Below are 22,653 nucleotides of genomic sequence, written 5' to 3'. Positions count from 1 at the left end.
TGGAGGCAGACCGGAGCTCTGGTCCTCAATCCAAGGAACGCCAGGCACTGGGAGCCCTGACAGAACCCCTCACAGCCTCAGAATCAGCCTGCCCTCTCCCAGACAGACAATGAGGCTGAATGTTCGATATGGCTTTATTTTCTGATCATCCGACTGTCCCACATCCAGCCTGAGCTCTGAACAGTGGCCGGAGCCACCTGGGGGGGAGGGCACTAGCTGGGCAATCCCAGACGGCGCACCGGTCAGTCACATGTGGGCGAAGATGAGTTCCCCCCGCCCGCCCTGTCCAACTTCTCATCTTGTAGCACGAGCCCACCGAGGTGGTCAAGCAGAGAGCCCTCCAGGAAGGGGAGGAACGAGGCAGAGCCTGTGGCCCCCACGCTGACCTCTCCCGAGGCCCGACTTAGCCAACAGCCGGGGGCCCGGAAGGCTGGAGGACAAGACGGCCAGACGTTCTGAGGGACTGCTTTGGCAAAGGTGGGAGGCTGGAGGTGGAGGCAGACAAGAGCGCCCAGAAGAGCCCAGACAGTCCCTCCTGTGGGCGGGCTTTGGGGAAGGGGCAACAGCAGGCTGGGTGGGGAGGGGAGAGCCGGTCCTCTTGCCCCTTTACACCCCTTCAGTCCTCCATGGTGAGGCTGGAGCCCTCCTCCCTGGTCCTGACCCTCCCCTTAGCATTTAACACTTGCTTGATTATATTGCTCTGAATTGGTAACCTGCATCTCCCTGAGGTCCATCCAGTGCTGGAAGCCTCCTCTCCACCAGGAGAGAAGCTCACGCCCGTGAGGCACCTGGTTTGTAGACTGCGGGCTTGGTTGAGGCTTGCAGAGCCCCCCCTTTCCCCCTTTGGATCCTACTGATGCATCTTCTGCAGCAAACACTCTGCCCTGACAACCCCCACCAGGCCCCAGCATGGTTTCACACCACACCCTCCTTTTCAGATGAGGAAACGGCTCAGTTGGGCTAAGAAGGGAGTGTGCAGAGGGGCCAGAGTCTCAGCCCAGGGCCTCTCCTCCAGGGCCTCTCCTCCAGGGCCTCCTTGCGGACTGCCTCTGGAGCCTGGGGCCGCCAAAGGCACCGTTTCCCTTTGGGAGCCAACAGAGAAGACGCCTGGGGAGATGCTGGCATTCCCTAGGGCGCAGTGAGAGGGAGCAGAGGCCAGAGAAGCCCGTGACGAGAACAGCGCAGGGGCCCTGCAGGAAGGCGGTAGAGGAGAGGCGGGGGCCTCCAGGTCTTCAGGGCACCACTGTCCAGTGGGGTCCTGGGAGACATGAGCCTCAGCCCTGGCCCAGGGGAGACATAACATTCCAAGGCCGGAGCTACAAGCTGGGGACCCAGAGGCCGGTGCTGCTCTCTTCAGACCAACATGAAGAGAGCATCCGAGACACTGAGGGGGATGGAGACAGCGCGGAGGACAGATGCAGAGCCAGTGCCAGCCGTGGTCAGCATCACGAGCGGAGTGACCCCAAGGCTGTGCCGGGCAATTTCCTTTCACAGCACGGCTTAGAGCCTGAGGCCATCTCCTGGGCCAGAGGATCAGCCACCGCTTGTTCCCAAGTCTGTGGTCTGGCCCCAAACTCTACCAAATGCTCCTCCAAGGGAGTTTGAAGACAAAAACGAGAAAGAACCCCCTAAATCCTCAAGAGCAACACAGAAAAGCTCTGTAATTCGGGGGTTTGGTGAGCCCCTGCAGGCCAGGGGTGGTGGTGAGGGTGGCGGGCAGGGGCACATGGTGCTGGCAGGGCCTCGTCACTGCGTCTTGGCCTTTAGGAGTAGTCTCTGAACTGTTTTGTACAGGAGGTCGAAGTGCTGGAGGCAGTGGGAGGGTGCAAGTGAGTTCAGGAATGAGAGCAGGGACAAATCCCACCAAGGAAGGCCCAGACTGTGGAGTCCACATGCTTCTAGGCAGGATGGGGGCAAGAACTCACCTGGCCAGGTCGCCCTCCCACCTGCGCCCTGTGAGCTCACCTGGACCGCCGTATAGGCCATGCCGAGGTAGGCGCCGATGCAGACTGCCAGGAGCAGGTCAAAAATGGCTGGTTTGACCCTGGAGAAAGAGGAGCCAGAGGTCAAGGGAGGAGGAGGGACTGGCCACTCCCTGGCTGTCCTGTGGACCAGAGCCCCCTGGATGGCAGGGAACCCAAGGGACAGGGCTCCTGGTCCAGAGCAGCTCACCTGTAGGCATTCATCACCTGCTTCAGCTGGTCGTAGAAGACAAACTCGGGGTCCCTAGGAGAGAGTGGGTTCTCAGTGGACTCGCCCCGATAGCCGGGCCCCCAGATACCAGACCACCTGGAGGTCCCACAGCCCAGGGACAGGGCAGGGAGCACCCCCTGTGTGTCTCCTCGAGGCTGCCACTATTCCTCCTGGGAAAGGGCAGTCCTTTATTCTGAAATACCATCTTCCCTACTACTGTTTTGGTGCTGAAACAATCTTTTAAAGTGGAATCCAGGGACTGTAGAAAGTTGACTGGCCTCGGAAGTGTTTCTATAGAGGGTGGGTGACCATGGCCCGAGAAGCAGAGACCCTCGTTTCGGCTGGAAATCCACTTTGAGCCTCAGTTTCTTCAAAGTGCTCTGCTTCAGGGAGTGCCATGACTCGGATGGAAGGTGGAGGCCAGCAAGGGCCATGAGCAGTCTGGGGACACCTCCTGCCATGGACACCCACAGGTGCCTCTCCTATCACGGCCCCTGAGGTGCCTGCTCAGTGTAGCTGGGGAGCTTGGGAGCCTTGAGCAGAAAAGACAAAACTCAGGGGCCCACGGTGAGGAGGAGCACCCTAAGGGCAGACAGGGACGGGGTACAAGCCACCCGATGCCTGGAGCACGAAAGGCCCAGAGGGTGGGTGGAGGTATAGGGCTGCCAGGTAAAACACAGGACATCTGTTCTCTGTGCATTCAGATAAATAAGGAATAGGCTTTTAGGGATAAGTATATCCAAACATTTCATGGGATATATCGATACTTATACTAAAAAACAATTTGCTGTTTACCTGGAACTCAAATTTAACTAGTACCCTATAATTTTTTACTTATCATCCAGGGTTTTATTTGTTTGTCAATCTGGCACTGGGGAAGGTGCAGAAGACTAGAAGAGCATGCTCCCTGTCAGCCACGCTTCCTGAGCCTGTGCGGGGCGGCCCGTCTGCGCCTCACCGCTTGTCAGCCTTGATGTGGTGCTGCTTCACCTCCTTCAGGTAGCGGCTCAGGTAGTGCTCCAGTGTGTTGAGGAACGTGCCATCTTTGTCCACCAACTGGGCAGCCCGGGGCTGGTTGGTGAGCCAGTCCATCACCGAGTCCAGCTGTTCCTGCTGGATCTGCTGCGAGGGACATGGCCATGGTCAAGGGACCCCTTCCTCCCACTGGCCCAGGCCCCCGCCCACCCGGCCCAGCGGTTACCATCTGCTCCGTGAAGACGGGCATGTCCGGGGGCGTCCCCTGCGAAGAGGAAGGGACAGGCTCTCAGTCCCGACCCACCGGGCGCGCTGCAGGGAGGGCCTGCAGCCGCGGGGGCGGGGGGGTGTCTCACCTTCTCAGTCAGGTTGTAGATGACTCGAGTCAGGGCCTCTGCAATGAGCCTTGTGTTGCGGGTCAGGGTTTTAGAGTCAACCCGGGACCTTCGGGGCAGATTTGGGGGGAAAAAAAATCTATATATATTTGGAATCAGCATCATTTATAATCACCCAAAATCAAGAGCAACCATGTATCTAATGATAATAAAAATAAGAAAAGACACAGTCTCCTTGGGCAGGGCAGGCACCTCTCCACACCTCAGATTCTTCTTTAAAATTGAGGGGGACCCTGCCCTCCTCGAAAGGCTGCCCACACCCTTGGGGGTTATTCGCAGGTTCAGAGAAGCAAGCCTGGCTCCTTGTGTCTGCCTGAATGGACTGACCTTTCTGAGCCTCAGTTTTCTCATCTGGAACGTGGGTGGTCAGAGGACCTGCCTGCATGGGTTGTTGAAGGCAGTTCACACCAAGCACTTAGGATCCAATATCCCCCCCAAATTCACACCCACCCGAACCTGGGAACGTGGCCTGATTTGGAGCAGGATCTTTGCGGATGTGATTAGTTAGGATGAGGTCACACTACAGTAGGGTGGCCCTACATCCAATGGCGAATGTCCTTATAAGAGGAAAATTTGTGACAAGTGACACAGTTTGGGGTGATGCAGTCACAAGCCAAGGGACACCAAGGATTATAGGCAACACAGCCCGAAACGAGGAACGCTGGAGACAAACAGTCACTGATCCAAGTGGGTGTGAGATGCTGGGACCCTCTGGGATAGGAGAGCAGCAGGGGGAGGTGGCTCAACTCACTCTCCGGGCTCTGTTCCTCTTTCCCTCCAACTCTCCTTTGCTCTCAGCTTCCGCTGCCCTGGAACACCCTGCTCCTGACTCATGTCCCTCGGTTTCAGTGCCACCTCCTCCAAGAAGCCCTCCAGCCCCAGGACCAGCCGATGCTCCCGCTGGGCCTGTTCTCACTCTCTGGGTCTTGCCTGTCACCAGGCTGGGCTGAGACCCATCCAGGACCTCTCATACCTTCCCCCAGCTGATGTGTGTCCAGGGGCGAGGACATTGCTCAGGGTTGGCCAATGAGAGGGCGCAGGCAGACTGTCCCAGGCTCGGGGTTTGGCTCCCAATACCCCCATCCCCACTGGGGGCAGCCATGCTAGCAGGGGAACTAATGGGATGTGAGGTCCTGAAACAATGGAAGCCAGAGGTAGCAGCTTCAGAGAGAAGAGTGAGAAAGAAGTTGGTGGGGAGGGCTCCCAAGGAAGCATGAGGGGCCAGGGAGACAGGGCACAGCTCGCCAGGCGGCAGCACAGCCATGCAAAGGCCTGCGGGCAGAAGCCACAGGTGCTCAGGGTCTAAAAGTCATGCGTAGGGGCTGGAGGTGGAGGGAAGCCACTTGCTGTGTCCCTGTCCCCAGCACCCTCTTGCTGAGTTAGCACGGAGGAGCCATGCTGTTTCTTGAGCTGCCAGACTACTGCCACCCACCCCCCAGCCCACATGCAGGTTTGCTCCCTCCAGCACCCCTGTCTACTGCCAGCCCCCTCCCCGCCTCGGGAAGAATGGTGTTTGTTCGTAGGACCCAGACAGAAAGACAGCTCTGAGACACAGTGGAGGCCTGGGGCCGCACTCACCGCACGTCCATGATGCTGCTGCGCTGGCCGTCGCGGTGGCTCTCCAGGTGGGACAGGGTGAAGGCGGGCAGCCGGCGGATGGCGAAGCGCTCGTGCTCCCAGGCCAGGATGTCCTCTGCCAGGTTGATCTTCTTGTGCACCATCGAGAAGCGCACCTCCGGGAACTGGTGAGCAGCCACCTGTGTGGAATGGCAGGGTCAGGGAGTCCACCCGCTGCTCTGGGGTCCCGGCCACACCCAACAAGTCTGCAGCGGGACATCTCGCACCGAGCTCATTCTACAGAAGTTCACAGGATCCTGGAGCCAAGAGGGTCCCATGCCCCTCCCCAAACCTCCCACATTTAGAAATGGGGAAACCCACTGCCTCCCAGGAAGCCGACTGAGGCTCACTCAAGGTCCCAGGGTTTGCAAAGCGCCTGTTCTGATGGCTGGCTGTTAGTGAACACTGGCTAACAAGGGACAGAGGGCAGATATCCCAGTGATACCCTGCTGCCCTTGTCAGGGCCTCTGGGGGCCTGCCTGTGAAAGGGGCACGTGACTGGCATGGGATCACCTACCATCTCCAGCTCCCGCAGGAAGGCGTGCTGCAGAGTCCCCTCCCTGGGCGGCTTGGACACGTGCAGGTGGAGGCTGTTGCCCCGGCCCACAGTGTCCAGGCAGAGGACGAAAGCCACGTTGTCCTGGAGCAGGCTGGAATCTGCGGGAACAGCAGGGGCTGACCAGGGTCGGGGGGAACCAGGGCCCCTGACCACACAGCCTGGGAAAGCTGGGGCCACTAACCTGTGTGGTCCAGGTTGTCTTCTAACCAGCGCTTGGTCCCCTGATAGTTAAACTTGCCCCCTCCAGACGCAAAGAACAGGAGATTATACCTGATGGGGAGAGGAGGTGTCAGCTTTGGCAGATGAGTGTCCAAGGAGGAGGTGGTCTCCCCCAAGTGCCAATTCCTGGCCAGCCCTTAGGGCAGGGCTTCCCACTGCCCACTTCCGGTATCAGCACCGGGTCATCCCTGTGTGGGACGGTCCTTGGCACTCCGGTGCACTGAGCAGCATTCCTGGCTTCCATCCGCTCGATGCCAGGAGCATGCCCAGGTGTGACAGCCACAGGCGCCCTCAGACAGTCTAGTATCCCCTAGGCGGGTCACCTGGGGGGGAACCGCTGTTCCAGAGGCTTCTCTGAGCTCTCAAAACCAGGAGAGAGACAACCTGGTTTCAACCGATGAGGAAACAGACCCAGAGAGAAAAGGTGAAAGGAAGCAGCACTGCTCTTCCTGAAGCAGGACTACAGCCAGGGCTGCCACAGAAGCCACATCCCTGGCCACCCTCACCCTCCACGTTCCCATCCCCCAGGGCCACAGCAGTCTCTCTAGGAGAGAAAAGACAGAGAGGGGGCATCTGAGGAAGGAGAGAGAGATGGAGGTACGCAGCCACAGCCCAGAAATTCTGAGGACTGCAGGTAGCTCCCAGGAGTGGGGAAGGCAGGAAGGACCCTGCCCCGGAGCCTTAGTGGGGAGCATGGCCTGTGACAACTTGATCTCGGCCTTCTGGCCTCCAGAACTGGGAGCATAACTGTTTGCTACTTTAGCTACTATGTGCGGTGTTTGGTGACAACAGCTCTAGGAGACGGACACTCTCGCTGAGCTCCTTTCTGTCCCAGGGCAGCGTGATGTGTGGGCGAATAAGCAAGAACAGCCCAGCCCAGCGTCCACAGTGCCAAGAGAAGGACACTAGTGTAAGTGACTGTTTTAGAGTGTTTCTATTATAATACTACTTACAGCTGAAAGCATCCCCAACTCCAGGGCAGGATTCCAGGGGATGAATGTGGGAGGGGCCTCGCCTATGACAGCCCTCAATACAGACACTTATTCCTGGGGTTGGAACTGCACCTGGGCCACCATCAGCAGGTGGCCCCACCTGGCCCTCAGCCCGCCCTCCGGGCCATCACTCACGCAGCATGGGTGCGCTTGTAGGTGTACAGCCTGGAGAAGAGGCGGGCGAGCTCCAGCAGCACAGAGATGCCGCTCCCGTTGGAGTCTGCGCCATGTGACAGCCACTGTGGACGAGCAAGACAAGACCAGCCGTCACCCCCCACCAGCCACACGTGGCCCCTCACTGCCTCCTCCCACAGCACTCTGCCCGTGCGGTCTTGTCCCCAGGCCACATTTAGAGCAGACCTGGGATGGCTACCCTCCCCTGCTTAGAACCCAGACTGACAGCGCCTCGAAGTCCTCAGGGATGAGCGCCCGAACACTGGCGCTATTCTGAGCCTCCTTGCCCACTGCAACTCTGCCCTGTGCCGGGCAGAGCTGTGCCACCAGGGCTGCCCCCTCCCAGCAGCCTCAGCATTGCACCTGGACCCTCACTCCCTTCACTATGGGGGGGACTTGGTGCAGATTTCCCTGCACCTTCCCTCAACTCATCTGGGTTCTGTGATTGAAAGCAGTCCTCCAATGGGGCATGACAGTTTCTTGGGGAAAGAAAAAAATCTTGGATTCCATAATGGCTCAGGACTCTCCGCAGGCCACAGTCCATTAACCCACACACAGTGTATCAACAGAAGTAAAATTCATGGGGAAAAGGACCATGATGCTCAGCAAGAGCCAGACACCAGAGGCCACAGAGTGTGTGATTCCATTTATGTGAAACGTCCAGACTGCTAATAGGGGTGGGGATGATGGAATGTTCTGGAATTAGAGAGTGGAGATGGTTATACAACCTCTGACTATATTAAAAACCACTGTATGCTTTTAAAAGTGAATTTTGCATTATGGAGTTATATTTTTTTTTTAAGTGTTTTTAATTTCAGACAGAAATTAGGACAAAAGTGTCTAAAAAGGAATAATGAACACGCTGAGAAGCGTTGTTCTAACTGCTAGGAGCCTGTCTCTGGGCCCCGGCTGGTCCAGGTGTTCTCAGGGATGGCCTTGGCCTTCCAGGTGGTGTGGCCCCAGAAAAGCCGTCACTGGTCGGTGGCACAGTCAAAAGCTCACACAAGGCTGCAGGCCCACCACCAGCAGCACCTGTGTGGTTCAGCGGGCTGTTCTCCCAAAGTAGGACTTTCTTGTCAAAGGAAGGAGATTTACACCTTGGCCCAGTGTCGCCAGGCCAGGAGCTGGGAGAGGCGGCCCAGGGATGCCTGCCGCCTGCAGGAGGGCTAAGCGCACCTCAGACTTCTCTCTTAGAGAGGCCGGTCTGCAAGGCCGGCCCTGGGCAATGTCTGCAACTCGACTCTGGGGGCTCCTGGACATAACCTGTCGTGCCAACACATGACTCATGCTATGCACATGCTCTCCTCGTACTTGGATCTCGTACTTGCCAGGCAGAGGGGCCTATATGATTGGTCCCCAGTGAGAACTCTAGGCACTGGGTCTCTCTGAGCCCCTGGGGACTGCACCTCACATGCATGGTCACATCTTGTTTTGGGGGAATAAGTGAACACTGTGGACTCTGGGAGCTGTGTCAGGTACCCACCCCGACTGCCTCAAGTGCTTTGCCCTGGGCTCAGTACTGTCTGTACGAACTACTGCCCTGAGGACAACCATCTGCTGAGTCCTGGGTGAGTTATTGACGGAGTCTCTTGGACACCCTAACAAACACGCCGGGCTCTATTCCCGACCCAGCCACCTATCTGCAATGGAACCCTCTCCACGAGACCCACCCTGGTTTCACCTGTCTCAGCTGGAAGATGACACCCACCCTGCAGGGTCCTCAAGGAGCTGAGGCAGTGCCTAAAGGGCTCCAGAGTGGACGCTGCTCCTCTGCCCACAGCTGCTGCCCACAGACAGCCGCTTCTGCACCGGAGCGGCTGAGCAGTGCAGGAGGAAGGCACCCCTCCCCTCCTCTGAGGCGAGCATATACGTACAGGAGCCACTCCAAAGGCATCGTAGTGAGCCACAATGACGATGGTGGGCAGGTCCTCTCCACCCAGGCCTGTCAGCCGTCCCTGCGGAGAGACAATCTGTGAGGCGGCAGCCAGCTGGGGTTCTGACCCCCAGAACAGCCTAGGCTACCCGACCCAGAATAATGTTAGCTTTGCTAACTCTATGGTCTGACATAACTTGTCAGTGTGGGTGACCTGTGAATGAATGGGCGTGGCCAGGTGCCAATGAAATTTTGTAGAAATAGGCTGACGGCTAGGCTTTAGGCTTGGCCAAGGGCTGCAGTTTGCTGACCACAGCTCTAGCTACAGGAATCTGCTCGATCTTCTGAGTGTGCTTCTCCCTGGACACCAAGCCCACCCTTCAAAGGCCGCGCTCCAAGCCACTGTTCTGAAGGGCAGAGCCCTGTTGACAAGGAGAAATGGTGCAGCCAGGAATGGAGCCCTACGAGCCCCCTGCAGGCCCAGCACTGGCTGGGGACAGTGGGGGGGAGGCCAAGCACCCACTTCCTCCCTGCCCCTGCTTCCCCTGTGAATAACAGGATGGCAGAGGACTCATGGCCGAACCAAAGACATGGCAACCAGGCTGGCAGGTTGGAACAGAGCCTCAGATGTGAGAGGGGCCCGACTGGCGAGGCTCAGGGGTTGAGCATCAACCTAAGAACCAGGAAATCACCTGTTCAATTCCCAGTCTGGACACATGCTCGGGCTTCAGGCTTGATCCCCAGTGTTGGGTTGCAGGAGGCAGCCAATCAATGATTCTCTCTCATCATTGATGTTTCTCTCTCTCCCTCTCCCTTCCCCTCTGAAATCAATAAAAAAGTTTTTTTTAAATGTGAGAGGGACCCACCAGACCCACAATGGCTCCATCTGCTGTGGCCCCCTGGGAGTATGATAACAAGGACTCTGGCCAGTACAGTTTTCTCTGTCCAAATCACCACCATCTCTTATGCAGCTTAAAAAACATATTCATCTGATTATTGTATCAATTGCTCAGAGGCTGCAGCAGCCTCCCCTTATCCTGAATCAGCCTATCAGCCCTGCTAGCTGCCTTGCCACCCCCCAAACTCCCCCTCAGTCTCTGCAGGAATCTGCGTCCTCTCCTCACTGCCACTTCACTTGGCTCCAGGCCTCAGCCTGGACGTCCTTGAGTGACCCTCTGGAATTTGAGGGAAATTCAAGGGAAATCACAGAAAGGCGTGGGATTCCTGATTGACTTTGTTTTTCTGTTAATGCTCAGCAGATATTCCCCCATGGTTTTTAGAGAACGTGGGAGGGAGGGAGGGAGAGAACATCAGTGTGAGACACACTGATTGGTTTATTCCCACACACACCTCGACCGGGGCTGGGAACGAACCTGCAACCCAGGTGCATGCCCTGGCCTGGGAATCAAACCTGCAACCCTTCGGCGCGCAGGCCAAAACCTACTACTGAGGACACCGGCCAGGGCTCAACTGATTATGTGTGACAAACAGCTCTAAGGCAGACTCACTTAGTGTGGAAGAGGAGGAGTGACTGCACCCCAACTTCTACCAGAGTCTGCACAGTGACAAGGGGGGCATTGCCAAGCAGCCTGGCACCATGTGGTATAAGTCCCTGGGAATTTGGGCCCACAGAAGCCCCATTAGTACAGAAGGCAGTGCCTGGCCCAAACAGAGGGCCGAGGAGACCACTATGCTCAGCTGTAATGGGCCTAACTGGACAGTAGGCACCAGGGGGGGCTCTGAGGAGGAGGCAGTGGTTCCCAGGGACTCGGCAGAGGAACAGGGTTCACACTCACCTCCACGCTGGTGATGAGCCAGTCACTCAAGGCCTTGCTCTGGACCCCGCTGGTGACCATCTGGAAGCCATTGGCAGTGGCAGTGTGGAGCAGCACTGGGGACAGGAGCAGTGAGGGATCAATCCAAGGGTTCCCTGACCACAGCCAGCATCCTCATCATCCCAACACCCTGGACCCTAGATGGTCTATGCAAAGAGCTGTATGCAAAACTGACCACATGAACTATCGGGTCTAGTAATAATTAATGTCGTTTTTAAACATTCGTTTAAAATCTTGCTTGGCGTTGACTTGTATTGACATAACCTTCAAACACAGAACGTGTGAAGTGCAATTAACAAGTTTTGCTTGAAAAAGTTTGTGTTTGGTTTGGTTTTTGTTGCAAAACTAGGGCTAAGAAGATGGCGGATGAAGAGCATATTCGGCACTGCATGCTTTACGAGTTCCAATTAGGAAGAAAAGCAAGTGAGGCTGCAAAAAACATCTGTAGTGCTCTTGGTCAAGATGCAGTTAGCGCCAGAAAATGCCAGCGTTGGTTTGAGAAATTTTGCGAGGGAAATTTTTCGTTAGATGACAAGAGTGGTCGAGGCCGTGTGTCCAATTTTGATCAAGAAGCTCTTCAAGCTCTTTTGGTGCAAAATCCTCAAATTACCCAACAAGAGCTTGCGACAACTTTAAATTGTTCACAAAAAACAATTTCCAATCAATTGCGTGCACTTGGTAAAGTCCAAAAGTTTGGAAAATGGGTTCCTCATGAGTTGACCGACAACAACCGTAACCAAAGAGTCACAATTTGCAGTTCGCTCCTCTCTCGTCAAAACCGTTTGCCGTTTTTAGAGCAAATTGTTACCGGAGATGAAGAATGGGTGCTGTATGTTAATTTGAAAAGGTGGCCTCAATGGTTGGACAAAAATGAGGCTCCGCAGCCCACGCCAAAACCTGACTTGCATGCGAAAAAAGTGATGTTGTGTGTTTGGTGGAATTTTAAAGGAATTCTTCATTATGAACTTTTACCATCTAACCAAACCATTACAAGTGCAATGTATAGTGCCCAATTGGAAAGGTTAGCCCAAGCTTTAAGAGAAAAAGAACCCGTGCTGATTAATCGGAAGGGCGTAATTCTTTACCACGATAATGCACGACCACATACTGCAAGAATCACTGCTGAAAAACTGCACCAGTTGGAATGGGAAGTTCTCCCTCAACCTGCATATTCTCCTGATATTGCCCCTTCCGATTACCATTTGTTTCGTTCTTTGCAAAACTTTCTTCTTGGAAAAAAATTTAATAATGAAGAATGCCTCAAAAATGCATTGACCGAATTTTTCGCATCAAAATCACAAGAATTTTACAACAGAGGGATTAAAATGCTTCCTGAGCATTGGGCACAAGTAGTAGAAAACAACGGCAACAATATATTGTTGATTAAATTTTGTTGTATTGTTTAAATAAATTCGATTTAAAAAAAGGTATTAGAAAACGACATTAATTATTACTAGACCTAATAGAAAGCAAGGGGATGACTGGACGTGGAAAAGAGCCTGGGTGTCTAAGATAAGAGCTGTGAAACAGTCACCCCAACCTCAAGCAGGCAGGGTGCCCTCACCCTACAATACCCTGGGACTTCATTCCAAATTTACAGAGGCATGTTCATGTCCCCTGGCCCAGCCTTCCAAGGACCAACTGAGCACCCATGAAGATGGTCACCCTAGAGGTGACTCAGAAACAGGAGTCTCCTATCGGATGGCCTATGACCCACCAGCCCATCCCCAAAGGCCCAAACAGCCTAAGTTTCCAGAGCTTTGGAACTCGCTTGCTCACGACCAGACACAAGGCAGCACCACCTTGCTGTGAGCGAAGGAACCACTGTGGCTGTTTCCCACTCGCCGTTTAAATCAGCATGTTGGCATGCTGCGAAAATTCTACCCTGGTGTCATTTTAATGGCTGCACAATATTCCACTAAGTAGAGGATTCTGCTCTGACTGGAAATTTAGGTCTTCCCAAAAATCCACTCTTCTGCTGCCACAATGCAGACAGGTGCTTTCAGACTTTGATCCAAACCAGGGGCTGACAACCTTTTCCTATAGAGCCAGAGAGGCAATATTTTCTGCTCTGCTCTGCCACAGCCATTCAACTGTGCTGCCGTGAAAGCCACCATACATGAACAAATGGACACAGCAGAGTGGCAATCAAGCTTTCTTTACACTGACAGCTAAAAGCTGTGGTTTGTCAATCCCCAATCTAGCACCCCACGCAGCTCATCTTTGGCCAGGAGAGCAAACCTTTTACAACGGAACCACACATGCCAGACTGGTCCCCAGGAGCGGGGCCAAGTCTCCCAGTGTGGACAGGCCCGCCTGCCTCGCCCATGCCTGTCAGTTCTGGATATTCTTCTCCTGTCGCACCTGCCGTTTCAATAGGTGAGAACAGAGGGTCAGGTGGCTCCTTTCAGCTGCATTTCTTTGACTAATTCTGCTATCTCCCTCCTGCTCCCAGCTCACCACAGAATCCCCGTCCATGGGCTAGGAGGCAGGTTCCTCCTCCCAGGAACGCTGCTGACCTGCCCTGATGTACTCAGCAGGAAGGACAGAGAAAACCGAACAGATGCCATGTTTCCCATAAACATCCGGAGGCTGAAGACAGGAAACACCTCCCTCCAAATTAGTAGCGCTCAAAGCTTTTGTCTGCCTGGAAATCAGTGGTGGCATAAGGTGGGGCTATAAAATGCAGGGTCCTGGCCCCCAGCCCAGAGACTGTGACACAGCAGGTCTGGGGCAGGGCCCGGTAACGTGCACTGTTGAGTATGGGTGATGTGCTAAGGGTTTCAGAAGTGGCACAGTGTGACCCTGGACCTCCACAGGGAAGGCTCCCCATGAACCCGCTGGGCTCCTGCAGCCCCACACACCTTCGGCAGCAGAGGCGGAGCCCTGGGAGGCAGAGGCAGCCTGAGTCTGCTCATAGATGGAGAGCAGGGCCTCGTCTTCCACAGCAAAGTACACAGGAACAATGGTCTCCATGGCCAGCATCTCAGGCTCAATCTCCATGAATTGCTGTGAAAGAGACACACGGTTAGGTGACTTATGGCCTGGGGGGTGCCCAATGCTGTCCCTGGAGGGCAGGCAGGCCAGGGCCTGAAAGAATGCCTCCTCTGGGCAGCTAACAAGGCCAGGATTGCGCCAAAGAGGAAGGGGCAAGAAGACAGGAAAGTGCAACGAAGACAAAGGGACAGGTGAGGTGGAGCGGTGCCCAGGGGCCCCCGGATGGTACCCAGCAGGGAGGAAGTGGGCTGGGAGAACAGGCAATGGGCCGTCCTACCCTCACACACGTGGGCCATCACATCCTCAGCAATAAGTGGACGATGGGTGCTGGCTTCCTAAGCTGACAGCAGGGCCCCAGATGGACAGTGGGCACAAACTGCATGCCTGGCACTGATCTGGCTTTTGGAAAATGTGGGCTGCTGACCCTACCCAGCCCCCACTGTCCCACACCCCCTTCTCACGTGCAAAGCATCTTTATCGCAGAATCTTGGGGGATCCTATCAGACCCTGTTCATTCAAAGCAGACCTCTGCCCCTCAGCACCGCTGACATCAAGTCCGGGTCACTCTCTGTGGGGTGTTGAACAGCACCCTGGTGACACCCACCTGATGCCAAAAGCACCCCCAGTTGTGGCAACCACAGATGTCCCAACATCACCCAGTATCCCCTGCAAAGTCACTCCAGGGGACAGGGACCAATGGTGAAGGGGATCAGGTGCCACCACTTCCTGAAGGACAAAGGCTCGAGGGCTCGGGAAATGGTTTGCCACACAGCTGACTCCAAATCAGGGTCCCCTGTCCCACAGAAGCTCTGGACCCTGGCCTGCACAGGAGGAGGGGAACGGGGGCTCACCCGAATGACGTCCTGGGGCACGGCAGCCATGGCCCGCGGCAGGATGATGACCACGGCACCCGCCAACTGCCGCAGAGCCTTCTGGTACTGCTCGTAGGAGAAGTCCAGCAACCGCATGAGCACGCAGCGGCGACTCAGCACGTCTGCATCGACGGTCCGCGCCTCCGTGTTGAGCACTGCATTCCGTGTGCCTATGGGGAGCCAAAGGGCGGGGTGCTCCCTCAGAAGGGTCCAAGGCCTTGCCCAGAGAACACCGACTCAGTAACCCCGGAGTCCCACCAGCCCTCTGCCCACATGCCCCATGGCCAGCATCCCACTGCATTGAATGCAGTGCCCACGTGAACCCTGGAGAGTTGCAGGAGGGCCTTTTGAGAACCGAATGAAAGCTGAGACTTTCCCCCCTGGACAAATCTGCAGGCCCACCCTCCCCCGACTCCCAGAATCCTGGGGCAAACCCAAACTCTGGGCCTGGCTAACCTGAGCCCGGTGGCCCCCTCCTGCCAGCACCCCCTTCCCTCCAGGGCTCTAACATCGCCTTGATTGTTAATCCTCTAGGTGGGGCCTCAGCATGTTTATGGCTATCCCTCAAATAAACTGGGATTCAGGGGTCAGAGACCTCATTCACTGCAAAGTAACACCAGCACAGCCACATACTAGTACGTACTGACAGATTCATGTGTTATTGTTTTTCTATTTTTATTTATTTCAGAGAGGAAGGGAGAGGGAGAGAGAGATAGAAACATCAATGATGAGAGAGGATCATTGATCGGCTGCCTCCTGCACACCTCCTACTGGGGATCGAGCCCGAAACCCAAGCATGTGCCTTTGACCAGAATCGAACCTGGGACCCTTCAGTCTGCAGGCCAATGCTCTATCGACTAAGCCAAACAAGCTAGGGCTGTCCCAACAGATTCTTGATAAACATCATCCAGGAGAAAAAGAAACAGTGACCCTCAGAAAGTTCCAGAAATGCCAGGGTCTCTCCCACTCAGCACAGTAGATACTATGGTTGGGTTGTTCTCTGTGGAGGGCTGCCCTGGGCCCTGTGGGAAGTTGAACAGCATCCCCTCCCCCATCTACTGGATGCCAGGAGCACCCCCAGTTGTGACAACCAATGGATGTCACAACCAGACATCTCCAAGTGTCGCCCCAGGTAGAAACTTCTAGCTGCTCCACTAGTACATTCAATCGCCATATTCTGCCTCTCTTCTAAGAGCTCAAGAAAGATGCAGGGACTCAGGGAAGAAGGGAGAGGCTGAGTCTTGGCCTGGACCCTGGCCACCCACAAGCTTTCCATGGGCAGCTGAACCCGCACCCATCAAAGTGGCCGGTCAGAACCAGGAGGTCGCAGAGAGCTTTCCTCAGGCAGCCCCTGGGCGCACAGCACGTGAGCACTGTGTCCTGGAAGTTCTGGAGGAAGGCGTCCCAAAGAAGCCCTTCTGAGGTTAAATGCTGGACTGTGGAGGGCGATAACGCCTACATAGCTCCCCACAGGTGCACGGAAGTAGTGGCTGGCCCTTGGGGGCCATCTTTTCTCTTTTTAAATCCTATCTCCAGGGCATGCTGAGAGAGGAAGGGAGAGAGAGAGAAACATCAATTGGCTGCCCTCTGTATGTGCCTGACCAGGGATCGAACTGGCAATCCTTTGGTGCACAGGACGATGCTCAACCAACTGAGCCACACCAGCCGGGCAAGGGAGCCATCTTTTCCAATGGAATGCTGGGTAAGGGGGCTCAGTCAGCCCCCCAGTGTCAGAGCCATTCAGCTGCCAGAAATCCCAACTCTTATATCAAATCACCCCAATTGTAAAGGCAAGCAAGGAGTCCAGAACATTTCACATGCTGCAGGCTGACTCAGGCTGAAGCAAGCAAATAAACCCTAACCACAGGGGGGCTGGATGGAGCCCCCCAGAGCCTCCAGTTTGAGACCCACACGGTGAGCAGAGGACATGGAGAAGGGATCTGGCACCCCCAGGGGGGCAGCCCTCAGCCATGCTGGAGGTGGAAGCAGCTCAGGGGAGGCGCCATCCATGCACGCACAGATGCAGACCTATGCTAGGCTACACTGAGCCCAGGCTCGGGGCCAGGAGCCTCGATCCCTGCCTCTGCTTTCCAGGAATGAGCTCTTTGGGAAAGTGAGCAGACAGAAGACTTGCTTCCAATGGCGTGCCCTAAGAGGATGGTGGGGAGAGAAGACACAGAAGAGGTAGCATCTCGGGTGGGAACAGGGAGGGCCATCTCTGGCAGGGGGTTAAAATGCGACCAAGGAGTAAAGGTGGGCCATATGCCCTGGGCCAGGGCACCCTGCCTCCACCCCCAATCCTCCGGGGAACTTCTCTCTGCTTTAAGCGGGGGAGGGCAGCAAAGACCTTCAGGATGCCCTTGAAAGTCTCGGGATGCTCAGAAGGCCCCTCCTCCATGCCCCACCTGTTCTGGGCCCTGGGGCTCCCAGAGGTGGCTCAAATGTCTGGTGGGGACATAAGGGCAGCCTGTAGAGCCTTCTGTGTGCATCTTCTCCCTGGGCCTGGTGCTCCTACAGGGCAGGAGTCAGGACCCCCATTTCCAGAGGGAGGAAGCAAGGCCAGAGAAGGAAGGAGGGGGATAAGAGGAAGGCCAGGGACTGTCCCCCAGACTCTGAGCACCCCAAGGGCAGAGACCATCTTTACTGATATGAAGTTAAAGCCAGCACAGCCTCCTACATCCCTGCTCTAGACCAGCAGAGGCTCAGGCTTGGTACAGGGCATTGGACACCTAGACAGCTGTTACTGGTTCCCACTATGGAGCCTGCAAATTTTTCTATCGAGGACCAAAGGATCAACTCTCTTGCCTGGGTGGGCCATACCAGCTCTGTCATGACTATTCAGTTCTGCTGTCAGAAACACATCAACTAGTGGATGTGGCTGTGTGCCAATAAAACTTTATTTATAACAATGGCTAAAGGGCCAATCCTAGGTAAAGAAGTCCTGGCAAGTCTGCCCAGCATGGTGCTGGGGTACTAACACCCCCACCTCCTAGGGCCTGTGGAGCCACAGTGCACCAGCACCAAACAAGTGCTGTTAAAGCAGCAGCCACCTCAGAAAGGCCAGAGTCCATTGAGACTATTACATTAAATTATTTTTCAAGCATTAAAAAAAAAAAAAAAAAGAAAGAAAGGCCAGAGTCCACCTGGTGGGGGGAGGCCACACCTGCGGCCCTGTTCCTGGTGTATTTCCCTCAGTACTATTCACAGCAGCAGCACAAAGAGCACTCGCCTTTCCTTCCTGGGCAGCTGCCCAGCCCTGTTTCTTAAGAGGAGCGAACAGGAAGTTGGGAAACGAGCGACTCTGAGCCACTCTGAGCCGGGATTGCACCAGAGTTGGGGAGCTGGGGCGTGCACTCTAGGAGAGGGCGTGAAAGACACCGGGGAGACTGCAATCAGCAGTGACCTAGCCCTCCAGTTCTCAAAGGCACCCCTGGCAGGGAGAGACTCAGGGCTTCTTCCGGCCACACCAATCCTGCTGCTGCTGTTGCTGAACAATAAGCAGCAATGCCTCAGACCCCTAAGGAGCCTCCCCTCCACCAACTATCCCACCAGCTCCTCCCCAGGTCTGCCCAACATCTGAGCCAGGGATATTGCAGGGTGTGAGGGGGTGTGGACATGCAAGCCCCACTGGCAGAGCCTCATTCAGATTTCTCAAGCCAGACCTCTGTCTCCCTCCTCTGCAGATAAGCAGCACTTGGCTAAAATGGGTGGGTGCCCCACCAGGCCCCCTCCAATCACCCCTGGAAGCCAGACTTTCTATAAATGCCTCATAGAGGGCAAGAGGTGTCTGTGTTTCTCACTAGGAGCAACAAAGATGGGGGCCAAGAAAGGGGGAATGTGGAGGGAGATACCAAGTATAAAAAAAAAAAAAAAAAAAAAGAATGGGAGGGAATGCCAGTGTCAGGAGCAAAGGACTTAGAAAATGGAGGGAAAAGGGGAAGGGAAAAAAAAAAACTAAGGGAAAGGAGAGGAGGCCGGGAGAGAGGTTACGTAGGATCTGCAATGGAGGGAGATGGAGAGCATGGCTCTGCATTCAGAAAGATGGTGCCTTGGCACCTGTTTGCTCCACAAAGTCAGCCAGCACTTCCTGGGTGGGTCTGGAGGGGAGAAAGGAGGCCACATCAGGTGCAAGCAAGGCAGTGCTGAAAGGGCTGGGGGAGTCCAGGCTGTGAGATTACAGCTGTCCAAGGGGCCAGAGAGAGAAGCTGGGTGTGTTGGGAGGGGGAGGGCAGGAGGCTCTTGGCAAGGCTTCTGAGTGTGAGTCGTTTGGGTTGGCAGAATGACAGGTGTGAGCCGAAGGAACTGAGACTCAGGCAGGGTCTGGAGAAATTGGTTATATTGAGTTTTAGGATCTGGGCCTTCTGGATTGTGGATTCCTGTAGGAAACCAATGAAAACTCTCGACCAGGATGCTAGCCACCATCACACGTGATTATGTGACTTTATCACAATCAAATAACACTAAAAATCTCCTTTTATAAAAGGGAGAGATCAACCAAAGGACTCATGTGCACACATATAAGCCTAAGCAGTGGTCAAAGACAACAAGGGGGTAGGGGCATGCGTGGGGAGGGGTGGGGGATGGGAATGGGGGGATGAGGACAAATATGTGATACCTTAATCAATAAAGAAATTTAAAAAAAAATCTCCTTCTGTGGCATGAACCACATCTCAATTGCCCAGTGGCCACCTGGGGCTGGTGGCTCCCGTGAGTGAAAACACCGAGGCCATCCACCGTCACAAAAGGTCCACTGTACAGACTGGCCAAGACCCTTCCTCCAGGAGAAGGTCAATACACAGAACCGTGCCCACACCATTAGCGCTCCTAGCCCCACCCCTACTCCTCCAGAGCCGAGGCCTGGGGCTCGGGACCATCACTGAAACCCCAAGTTTCTCCCCTCAGCCCTGGGGCCAGATCTTCCTCTGGGTGGGGCCATCCTGGGCACTGTGAGGTGATAAGCAGGACACCTGGCCCCCACCCACTCAAAGCACCCCCAGTATGACCCTCATAAAGTCATCACCCAATGAACCCTGGTGACAACCACTGCTCTGAACAGAAAGAGCATAGCTCTGTGGCCAGGGCAGTGAGGGAAAGTCTGGACTTCCCCTCCACAGGTTTGGGGCCTCAGGTTCTCAGGTTGGGCCTGAGGGGGTCCAAGAGGAGAGAGGACCAAGAGAATTGGAGAGGGAGGCTCCTTTATCAGGAAGTCAGGCTTTGACTAGAAGGGACCTAGAGCACCAGGCTGGACGAGAAACCCGAGGCCGGAAGGTTCTGGAACCACAGATACAGACATGTGGTTGGAAAGAGACCAGGGAATTTAGGATAACTTGGGTGCTGGGGTGAGGACCACCACAAGCAGGTGAAGAATCAGGAATGGGGGAGCAAGGAGCTGTGCAGGATCCAGGCCCGGAATCAGAGACAGTACAGAAATCCTGGAGTTCCTGGAAGCTGGGAGTGAGGAAGAGGGGTGTAAATACCAAAGGAAAGGTCAAGACATGGGGTCCAAGGGATCCTCAGGAACCTAAGGCATGGGGCCGAAACAGGGGGGGGCGGAGTGTGGCTAAGGAATTCTGAGGAATCTGGCTCATGGGCTGGGACCTCGAAGAGCTCGGAGCCTGGAGAGAAATGGGCCCTGACAGGGGGCCAGGCCTTGGTTAGGGCTAAGGTTAGGGTTAGGGTTGGTGACCTGTGCTCTGGAGTCCTGAGGGGAACAGAATGTGGACACCGAGGTACCCAGAGGCTGTGGAAAGCAGGGGCTGCTTGGAGCGGCACGTGGGGCGGCTCACCTGGCACAGACCCTAAGCGAGGTGGCTCACCTCCAAACTCACCAGGCCAGAGGGTGAAGCTCTGGGAGCAGAGCAGAGGATGGCACGCGGTGGTGGCCCAGGGAGGGACGCTGGGCCAGCCGCGAAGTGACGAGGGGACCCCGGGAAGATGCGGGAGCCGGCGCGGGGGATTCCTGGGGCTCTGGGCGGAGAGCTGGGGGCCTAGCGGAGATCCAGGCACCCATGCTCTGACTCACATGGGCCTAGGCGAGGGTCCGACAGCCGGACAGGCCGGGGAGGAGGGTCCTAGGGTCCGGGAAGCAGAGACCCGGTTTGAGGGAAGGGGGCATCTCAGCTCGGGGAGCCTGGGCTCGGGGAAGGCCGAGAGGAGGCCGGCTGAACCAGGGGCCGTGGAGTGGGGCGGAGACCCGGGGAGGCCAGGAGGGAGGCCGGGGTCCACGCACCGTAGGGCTGCCCTTGCAGGTCGTACTGCTGCATGCGGTAGACGGTGAACTCGTGCGCCGCGTCGGCGGCGGGCAGCGGCGGCGCCACCAGCAGCAACACCGCGGGCAGGAAGACGATGAAGCCGAGCGGCAGGCACGACGCCTTCAGCATGTTCTCCAGCACCTCGCCCGCTTCCTCCAGCATCCTGGCCGGCGGGGGAGCCGCGCAGAGCGGCGGCTTGGACGGGACAGAGGCGGCGGCAGCGGCTCCCGCAGACTCACCTCAACATGGGTAGCCGCCGGGGTCCTGCAGACGCGGCGCCGGGCAGCCCGGGCCCGCCCCGGGGTCCTGCGGGCACTGCCGCGGACCGCCCCGCGCCGCCGCGCTGCCTCCTGGGAGGCGTACTTCTCACGGCGCGCGCGAAGCCGCCTGGGAGTTGTAGGCCCACTCCTTTACTCCAGAAGGCTAGCTGTGGTGGGCTGTGTGGCTAAAACTGCTCAAGTTTCACTTAAACTCCAAGTCAGAAAATACGGAGACTTAAAAAAAGAACTATTTGAAGTGGAATTTATTTAAACCCTGTCCTTGCTGTGGAAGGAGGGGGAAGTGACTGCGGATGTAGAACTTGACCTTGAACCAGGCAAAAAAAAAAAAAAAAAAAAAAAAAAAAGTGGGTAATGTAGGGAGGGGCCTGCTTGTTGCGCTTTGTCTCCTGGGAGTTGTAGTTTCATAGAGCAAGCACAGGGGATCATTGAAGGTGTAGTCTTCCTTGCAGAAGTCTGAAAAAATCACTTAAAACTTCCAAGGAGTATAGATGTTAAACTTCGATGGGGGCGAAGACTTTAGTCTTCTTTGTGCATTGGTGTACCCCCGGAACCTAATAGAAAGCCTCGCACACAATGGGTGAACTATATAATTTTGGGATGAATGAATGTAGAAATCATAGAAGGTTCCTAAAGGGATGACGAAATGGATTATGGGACTTGTAGTCTGGAACCTGAAGTTCTTGCAGAGATTGGTGACATGCTTATTCATTTTGGGGTCATAATCATAGTAAGGTGACCAGACGTCCCGCTTTTGGCAGGACAGTCCTGAATTTTAACAATTTGTCCCACGTCCCGGGCATTTTTAAAAAGTCACGACATTTTTTTTAAATTTATCTTTATTTTTTTAATATATATTTTATTGATTTTTTAAAGAGAGGAAGGGAGAGAGGTAGAGAGCTAGAAACATCGACCAGCTGCCTCTTGCACACCCCCTACTGGGGATGTGCCCACAACCAAAGTACATGCCCTTGACCAGAATCGAACCTGGGACCCTTGAGTCCGCAGACCAAAGCTCTATCCACTGAGCCAAACCGGTTTTGGCATCGCGATATTTTTTAAAACGCCGTGGGATGCAGGACAAATTGTTAAAAATCGGGACTGTCCTGCCAAAAGCAGGTCTGGTCACCTTAATAGTAAAAAATTATTCACCAGAAACTGAAATTTAACTGTGTGTCCTAAGTTTGTATTTTCTTTTTTTCTTCTTTTTTTACAGAGAGGAAGGGAGAGAGATAGAGAGCCAGAAACGTCATCGAGTTTGTATTTTCTAATCTGGTCACCCTAAGAATCCCCCGTCTCTGGGTCAGGGATCTTGAGAAGCATGAGTAACTCACACCCCCTTGTACAGATGGAAAGACTGAGGTCACAGGGTGAATAATACAACAGCCCTGGCCCACGTGTTGATATCCCAGGCTCTGATATG

The 22,653-nt window shown here is 55.2% G+C and overlaps 1 protein-coding gene across 2 annotated transcripts; it reads right to left on the bottom strand.

The window, feature by feature from the left end:
• Window positions 1–120: 120 nt before the first annotated feature.
• Window positions 121–21,282, bottom strand: NCLN (nicalin). 2 transcript variants are annotated; one of them, XM_084883513.1, is made up of 15 exons: window positions 20,931–21,282; window positions 14,681–14,871; window positions 13,697–13,841; window positions 10,794–10,888; window positions 8,999–9,079; window positions 7,086–7,189; window positions 5,921–6,009; window positions 5,698–5,837; window positions 5,142–5,320; window positions 3,525–3,612; window positions 3,395–3,433; window positions 3,152–3,312; window positions 2,173–2,226; window positions 1,966–2,044; window positions 121–1,806 (listed from the first exon to the last, which is right to left on the bottom strand). In XM_084883513.1, the coding sequence occupies exons 1-15, from the start codon at window positions 21,112–21,114 to the stop codon at window positions 1,747–1,749; spliced, it is 1,689 nt and encodes a 562-aa protein (XP_084739639.1). In that variant the 5' UTR covers window positions 21,115–21,282; the 3' UTR covers window positions 121–1,746. The 2 variants fall into 2 exon arrangements, with proteins under 2 accessions (XP_084739639.1, XP_084739638.1); XM_084883512.1 differs by having other exon boundaries at window positions 3,152–3,315; window positions 20,931–21,281.
• Window positions 21,283–22,653: the final 1,371 nt, after the last annotated feature.

This window comes from Pipistrellus hanaki, assembly GCF_964339955.1.
Source record: "Pipistrellus hanaki genome assembly, chromosome: 5".
In the NCBI taxonomy this organism is placed as follows: domain Eukaryota; kingdom Metazoa; phylum Chordata; class Mammalia; order Chiroptera; family Vespertilionidae; genus Pipistrellus; species Pipistrellus hanaki.
Note: the sequence above shows the minus strand (reverse complement) of the source record. Positions and strands in the feature narration are given on the sequence as shown.